This window comes from Oncorhynchus kisutch, linkage group LG7 (assembly GCF_002021735.2).
Source record: "Oncorhynchus kisutch isolate 150728-3 linkage group LG7, Okis_V2, whole genome shotgun sequence".
In the NCBI taxonomy this organism is placed as follows: domain Eukaryota; kingdom Metazoa; phylum Chordata; class Actinopteri; order Salmoniformes; family Salmonidae; genus Oncorhynchus; species Oncorhynchus kisutch.
This window is the reverse complement of record NC_034180.2, coordinates 1,749,271-1,758,513: the sequence shown is the minus strand read 5'-3', so window position 1 is coordinate 1,758,513 and position 9,243 is coordinate 1,749,271. Positions and strand designations below refer to the sequence as shown.

General features: G+C 41.5%; 1 protein-coding gene across 1 annotated transcript in view; it reads left to right on the top strand.

The window, feature by feature from the left end:
- The first annotated feature begins 924 nt into the window (after positions 1-924).
- Positions 925-9,243, top strand: part of LOC109901298 (hedgehog-interacting protein) — a 48,223-nt gene continuing 39,904 nt past the window's right edge. Inside the window, exons 1-2 of the mRNA XM_031828354.1 lie at positions 925-1,635; positions 5,521-5,713. Of these exons, the coding sequence (XP_031684214.1) occupies positions 1,363-1,635; positions 5,521-5,713 (466 nt within the window). The 5' untranslated portion in view covers positions 925-1,362. The remainder of the gene's footprint in view (positions 1,636-5,520; positions 5,714-9,243) is intronic.

The following is a 9,243-nucleotide window of genomic DNA, read 5'->3' as shown; positions in this document are numbered from 1 at the left end:
TCACTATTTGTATTTTTGTGAGGTATAGACATGTTGAATGCACTGAGCTGTCTGTTTGAACTACTGGTGCACAGCTCGGACACCCATGCATACCCCACAAGACATGCCACAAGAGGTCTCTTCACAGTCCCAGAGTCCAGAACAGACTATGGGAGGCGCACAGTACTAAATAGAGCCATGACTACATGAAACTCTATTTCACATCAAGTAATTAATGCAAGCAGTAAAATTAGACTTAAAAAACAGATACAAATACGCCTTATGGAACACAAACATAGGCACGGACATATGTATATACACACACACACACACGATAACATACGCACTATACACACATGTCCAATTAGATTTTGTACTGTAGATATGTGGTAGTGGTGGAGTAGGGGCCTGAGGGCACATGGTGTGTTGTGAAATCTGTGAATGTATTGTCAGTTTTTTTTATTGTAGAAACTGCCTTAATTTTGTTGGACCCCAGGAAGAGGGATCCATAAAAAATAGAAATACAAATAGTGTATGTTAATGTTTCAGAGAATTGGTGGGGGGATTGGTGTGTTTACTTTCACATTAAGACATGTAACCTAGTGTTGGCTAATGCTTGCCATTATGTAGATCACATTCCCAAAATATATAATCAAGTAAGTGCTATAGATAGGGGATGCAGAATACACCTGAAACGACATATGTAGAAGACTTTACAATCCTAGAAAGAATCACTTCTAGAATGTATCTCAAGTGCACTTGACTTCTCAATCTCACCTCTTCAATTCTTCTGTAGGCTATCACTGACGACAGCCCGTCCAGTGCTGACAGCCAGGTATTCATCGTTCCGTTCCACAGTAGCGTACAGCCAAGTGCGCGCACTCGTGCTGTCTTACGTCACTGTGCTCGCTCCTCTTCTCGCGCGCTGGTTAAAAAGAAGGAGGAAAGAGCAAGGGGAAACATGTGAGCGCTCTGAGGATCTAGTGAGAGACAATTTTGTGCTTACTTTTTTGACCCAATGCACTGTGCTGAAACGGATTTTAAATCAGAAGGAAGGACACAAATTAAGCTTACTGCAATTCTCAGAGTTTGCTTATTCTTTGCTTTGTTTTCTTTACGAGAGAAAAATGTGTATTTCTGGGGTATGCCATCATAACCAGCACTACCATTAATTTATTTTAAATAACATTTTTTTCTTTAGCAAATATTTAATTCTGATTACTTTATGCGTATACCTTTATTAAACTAAATTATTATAATCGTTTACCTGTGATACAGCATATAGGTCTATATAAATATAGATAATAGAGTATTTTGTAGGTTTGCACCGTTGCTTTCAACAGTGATTTCTCTCACATCTTTTGGTTCCTACGTTTTTTTAATATGAGGCATTTGAAATTTGTACTCGTGTTGGCTATTGCAGTCAACGTTTGGGAATGTGGGGATTCGAAATTTGGCGAGAAGGGGGAAATAAGCCCGAGGAGAAGGAGATGTTACGACGGGAGCATGCCTAAGCGACTGAAGAAGAGGGAAAGAAAACTGTCAGTGGACAGCGGTGCAAGCAACGGGGAAGTTTGTCACAGGTTGTACCCTCGTGTGTCATGCTGCCCAACCAGGCGTGCTGCTTATCAGATAGTCCACCGGCGTGATGCCAGGGTATGTTGGGCTCGTTGCATTCTTTCATTGTGAGAGCTGTCTGTAGGCTAAAGCCAAACGCCCCGGGGAATGTATGTACTGCGTGGTGTGTCTTTTCGACTTGTTGTTGACAGTAGTAGAATTAACGATATATGAGGGAGGTGGGACTGTGAGGGGAAATTCAACTGTAGCCTACTTACAAATTCTGGCGTTGTCCTGCTACTCTATGCTGTTTTTTGAGGTTTCTTTATCAGTCACATTAAATATGTAGAAAATCCACAAAACTGTAAAAACAAATGAACATGATTTATCAGCCAACTATGTTGTTTAAAAGTGGGAAATGATATAAGCCTCCTGAGTGTTAGCCTCCTGATTGTTGGTCTCGAGCGTGTCCAACGCGTTACAGTGTTACCATGGTTATGTTATAACCTTTTACGTTCATCCCGGCGCATCAAAATAACACCACACGAGCGCAGTCCAAGGGAGTCAGCACCGTTGGCTATCGTTCAATTATACTAAGTTATTCTTTGCATCCCACACCGCGGTTATGCGCACGTGTGGCATGTTTGCGCTGGCATGTTTGTCAGCGCACGTAGAATGTATTTTGCAACAATGTTGCATGTTAATATGTTTTTCTTCTTTCCAATCAGTTCCTGTACAGCATGTGCGCGTTTAATGTACATAGCCTACGCTGATGTCCGTTATAGACAAATTATTAATGATCGTCATGTTTAACTGCATGGATAAATCTTTAACACAGTCTTCATAGGCTACGTGGAGTTCACGGTAGAATTCGCCGTATTCTTATGTAAACCGCTCTCAACGAATCGACATATGCGGCTGGGTGGTATCTCACTTTGTGTTGTGACAAAAACCATATTGCGTCATTTAATTTGCTCAAGTCATGCAAATAGGAGGAAAAACCCTGAACGGAACAAAAATAACTTCGACTTCTCCTCCTCCCTACTACACTGCCCACACACAGAGCTCTTTTTGCTTATGGCAAAATAATAACAACAACACCATTGTGTTTGTTAGTTTCACTAATTGGTGAAGCTGGAGAACATCAGTCTCCCCATTCAGTCCCTCGACTCTGTCCAAGTGTTAAGGCTGCTGAGAGGGTATTATTTGTCCTTCACTCCCCCCTCTCACACCCACCCCTCACTAACTTACACCTATTCCCAAAGGGCAAGTGTTTTGTTGAAGATTTTTAACACCAGTCTTAGTGTTGCCTACAGCACAGCCGCTTTTCTCTATAGGGGCTATGTGTGGTGGTCCCCCCCCCCCTCTCTCTCTCCCTCTCTCTCTCCCTCTCTCTCTCACCCCCTGTGATTCCTGATGGTGAGACCTTATGAGGCTTGTGCAGCCCACATTGTCTAAGATTGAATGACAAGCAAATGTTTTCAAGTGTGACCTTTGTGCATTGATATGTTTGTTCTGGCAATTTCTCTGACAAAAGCCATTGTGCCGATCCTATCAAAGAAATGAGTCCTCCTGTAACAGCTGCTCCTCTACAGTGAGCTACTTACACGTCTGGCTTTGTGATCACGTCTCTGTAAGGAGGACAACGACCACCATAAAGGAGCTTATGGAAATGCATTTTGCATTTGGGCTGTCCATGTGAACTGGCAATCTTGTGTTATTGATGTGTTACGACACATTTCCCCCCCCCCCCCCACATGCCAAGGTATGTCACACAGATGGATGTTGTGCGCATGTGTGGGTCGGTTTGTTTACCTTCGGAGACTTGGGTCCCTTGCATTTCTGTTCCCCCAGTAATGCTATAATACCGCTTGTACAGACCAGGATCGAGCCTCTGCTTTTGAGTACCGAGTCGGTGGTGAAATTTTGCTGCTAAACACAACAAACAAAGGTCCTCTTGTTCTGGTTTGTGGTGATGGCAACATTGGAGCCCATCCCAGCAACATATGGGCACAGGGTATGGCAGAGAGCCCACAAATGCTCCTCTCCATGGACTGTGTGCCAGCCCATGGCACGCCGAATCAATGGGCAATTTAGAGCAGGAGGGTGGGCGGTTAGGCATGCCCACGTCGGTAGTACTCGCATATATTTGGAGGGGTTAGTACTAGTATTAGTATAGTAACATATACTATTACCACTTAGCAGACACTGTTATCCAAAATGACTTAGAATACAGTGAGTGGATACGTTTTAGTATCTGTATACTGCAGGGATTAAACCCACGTCCCTGCCGTTGTTGGCGTCAATCTCTTACCAACTGAGCCACACCTGACCACTACAGTTACAGAGACCGAGACACACAGACATGGACAACCAGGTTTTAGCCCAAGCTAAGCCTACCCTGCCTAATGCTGACCTGTCAACACTTCTAAAGGCTAACGGCTTTTAGCTGCTCTGCACTCTTTATTAGTATAGTATTAGTATGAGTATATTTATTAGTATAGTATTAGTATGAGTATATTTATTAGTATAGTATTAGTATGAGTATATTTATTAGTATAGTATTAGTATGAGTATATTTATTAGTATGTTTATTAGTATATTTATTGCTTGTTTATAGCCGGGTTTATCAACCTCTGTGTGTGCTTCTGGCAAGTTCTAATCACCCGTGTTTTACAATGTCCCGGTAAGAGGAGTAGAACAAACATTCTTTGGCCATCTCTAGTCGTGGTCCTGAGGGGCTATAAAACAACCAAAGGGCCTGTGTTCAACCTGTGGTCAGAAAACGGTCTCGAACACGACCGCAGGGTGGCCGTATCCTTAAGAAACAGCTTTCTCTTCCAGACCTAGTCAGGTTATTGTTGAACTGAGAGAGAGAGAGAGAGGGGGGGGGGGGGGGGGGGTGTCCATATGTTGGACCCAGGTCTGTAGGCCTAATTGACTAGGACAGACTGCTAATTTGTTGATACCAGTGCGGGAATGATGTGCCTGTCTATCTCTAAATTGGTGTTTACACATAGACGGACCTCACACAGTGCAAAGCACTACCAGCCTGCCTGCTGCCTAAGCAGCACACATGTCTGGATGCAGGACAGATGATGTTGTGTTTTATTACACCTAATTTGCTACGTAAATAATCCCTGCTAATTTCTGGGGTCTAAATCTCTTGTTTACTTTTGTTTAGCGACCTAAGTAACGCTTCAAACCCTCTAATTCGGCTCCATCCATTTTGGCCCCAGCCGCCCTGACATATGTAATGTAATTTGAACTTAACTGTTTGTGCACTTAGGTAAACAAGTTGTGAGGGAGAGAATCTTTTTTTCAGAATGTGCTGCGTATTCTGGGTTTAAAAAGTGACATTAAAAGGTAATCAGGTCTAATTTTGAAAGTCAATATATATAAAAAATATTTAAATAAATAAAAAGATGTGGGCTTAGTTTCTCTGGAGAATATTTTTTCAGTGGACCATCAATAAAGCTGCAGCGGTGGATAATTAAAGTTAGGTTATATCATCTCCATGCTAATGTCTTACAATAATGTTTATTATAAACTGGGTGGTTCGAGCCCTGAATGCTGATTGGCTGAAAGCCATGGTATATCAGACAGTTTACCACGCGTATGACAAAATATGTATTTTTACTTGTCTGATTAAGTTGGTAACCAGTTTATAATAGCAATAACGCACCTCAGGAGTTTGTGGTATATGGCCAATATACCACGGCTAAGGGCTGTGTCCAGGCACTCTGCGTTGGTTTGTGCATAAGAACAGCCCTTAGCTGTGGTAAATTGGCCATATACAACACCCTTAGCATGGCTTGTAATTTGATGGCATGTCAGCGATATTGTGTAATTAGACCCGGGGGGGGGGGGGGGCTAATTATACAATATCGCTGACATGCCATCAAATTACAAGCCATGTTGAGGTGTAAAACATTAATGCTCACTAAGTCCATTGTTCCTTGTTGCGTGTGGTCCCTCCCCTAGATCTTCTCCACCAATAACACGGAGTGCAGCCGTCTCCTTGAGGAGATCAAGTGTGCACACTGTTCGCCCAATGCCCAAGTGCTGTTCCACTCCCCCGAGTCGGACAAGGTCCCCCTCAGAGAACCCCACCTGCCACGCCTCTGCCAGGACTACTGCCGAGAGTTCTACTATACCTGCCGCGGACACATACCAGGTAACCATTCTATTACACCTACCACTGAGGTATACCAGGTAACCATTCTACTACACCTACCACTAAGATATACCAGGTAACCATTCTATTACACCTACCACTAAGATATACCAGGTAACCATTCTACTACACCTACCACTAAGATATACCAGGTAACCATTCTACTACACCTACCACTGAGTTATACCAGGTAACCATTCTACTCTACCTACCACTAAGATATACCAGGTAACCATTCTACTACACCTACCACTAAGATATACCAGGTAACCATTCTACTACACCTACCACTGAGTTATACCAGGTAACCATTCTACTCTACCTACTACTAAGATATACAGGTAACCATTATACTACACCTACCACTGAGTTATACCAGGTAACCATTCTACTACACCTACCACTGAGTTATACCAGGCAACCATTCTACTACACCTACCACTAAGATATACAGGTAACCATTCTATCACACCTACCACTAAGATATACCAGGTATACCATAATACTACACCTACCACTGAGTTATACCAGGCAACCATTCTACTACACCTACCACTAAGAAATACAGGTAACCATTCTACTACACCTACCACTAAGATATACAGGTAACCATTCTACTACACCTACCACTAAGATATACCAGGTAACCATTCTACTACACCTACCACTAAGATAGACAGGTAACCATTCTACTCTACCTACCACTAAGATATACCAGGTAACCATTCTACTCTACCTACCACTAAGATATACAGGTAACCATTCTACTACACCTACCACTAAGATATACCAGGTAAATATTCTACTACACCTACCACTAAGATATACCAGGTAAACATTCTACTACACCTACCACTAAGATATACCAGGTAACCATTCTACTACACCTACCACTAAGATATACAGGTAACCATTCTACTACACCTACCACTAAGATATACCAGGTAAATATTCTACTACACCTACCACTAAGATATACCAGGTAAACATTCTACTACACCTACCACTAATATATACCAGGTAAATATTCTACTACACCTACCACTAAGATATACCAGGTAACCATTCTACTACACCTACCACTAAGATATACCAGGTAACCATTCTACTACACCTACCACTAAGATATACCAGGTAACCATTCTACTACACCTACCACTAAGATATACCAGGTAACCATTCTACTACACCTACCACTAAGATATACCAGGTAACCATTCTACTACACCTACCACTGAGTTATACCAGGTAACCATTCTACTCTACCTACTACTAAGATATACAGGTAACCATTATACTACACCTACCACTGAGTTATACCAGGTAACCATTCTACTCTACCTACCACTAAGATATACCAGGTAACCATTCTACTACACGTACCACTAAGATATACCAGGTAACCATTCTACTCTACCTACCAATAAGATATACAGGTAAACATTCTACTCTACCTACCACTAAGATATACCAGGTAACCATTCTACTCTACCTACCACTAAGATATACAGGTAACCATTCTACTCTACCTACCACTAAGATATACCAGGTAACCATTCTACTACACCTACCACTAAGATATACAGGTAACCATTCTATCACACCTACCACTAAGATATACCAGGTATACCATTCTACTACACCTACCACTGAGTTATACCAGGCAACCATTCTACTACACCTACCACTAAGATATACCAGGTAACCATTCTATTACACCTACCACTAAGATATACCAGGTAACCATTCTACTACACCTACCACTAAGATATACCAGGTAACCATTCTACTACACCTACCACTGAGTTATACCAGGTAACCATTCTACTCTACCTACCACTAAGATATACCAGGTAACCATTCTACTACACCTACCACTAAGATATACCAGGTAACCATTCTACTACACCTACCACTGAGTTATACCAGGTAACCATTCTACTCTACCTACTACTAAGATATACAGGTAACCATTATACTACACCTACCACTGAGTTATACCAGGTAACCATTCTACTACACCTACCACTGAGTTATACCAGGCAACCATTCTACTACACCTACCACTAAGATATACAGGTAACCATTCTACTACACCTACCACTAAGATATACAGGTATACCATAATACTACACCTACCACTGAGTTATACCAGGCAACCATTCTACTACACCTACCACTAAGAAATACAGGTAACCATTCTACTACACCTACCACTAAGATATACAGGTAACCATTCTACTACACCTACCACTAAGATATACCAGGTAACCATTCTACTACACCTACCACTAAGATAGACAGGTAACCATTCTACTCTACCTACCACTAAGATATACCAGGTAACCATTCTACTCTACCTACCACTAAGATATACAGGTAACCATTCTACTACACCTACCACTAAGATATACCAGGTAAATATTCTACTACACCTACCACTAAGATATACCAGGTAAACATTCTACTACACCTACCACTAAGATATACCAGGTAACCATTCTACTACACCTACCACTAAGATATACAGGTAACCATTCTACTACACCTACCACTAAGATATACCAGGTAAATATTCTACTACACCTACCACTAAGATATACCAGGTAAACATTCTACTACACCTACCACTAAGATATACCAGGTAAATATTCTACTACACCTACCACTAAGATATACCAGGTAACCATTCTACTACACCTACCACTAAGATATACCAGGTAACCATTCTACTACACCTACCACTAAGATATACCAGGTAACCATTCTACTACACCTACCACTAAGATATACCAGGTAACCATTCTACTACACCTACCACTAAGATATACCAGGTAACCATTCTACTACACCTACCACTGAGTTATACCAGGTAACCATTCTACTCTACCTACTACTAAGATATACAGGTAACCATTATACTACACCTACCACTGAGTTATACCAGGTAACCATTCTACTCTACCTACCACTAAGATATACCAGGTAACCATTCTACTACACGTACCACTAAGATATACCAGGTAACCATTCTACTCTACCTACCAATAAGATATACAGGTAAACATTCTACTCTACCTACCACTAAGATATACCAGGTAACCATTCTACTCTACCTACCACTAAGATATACAGGTAACCATTCTACTCTACCTACCACTAAGATATACCAGGTAACCATTCTACTACACCTACCACTAAGATATACAGGTAACCATTCTATCACACCTACCACTAAGATATACCAGGTATACCATTCTACTACACCTACCACTGAGTTATACCAGGCAACCATTCTACTACACCTACCACTAAGATATACAGGTAACCATTCTATCACACCTACCACTAAGATATACCAGGTATACCATTCTACTACACCTACCACTGAGTTATACCAGGCAACCATTCTACTACACCTACCACTAAGATATACAGGTAACCATTCTACTACACCTACCACTAAGATATACAGGTAACCATTCTACTCTACCTACCACTAAGATATACCAGGTAACCATTATACTCTA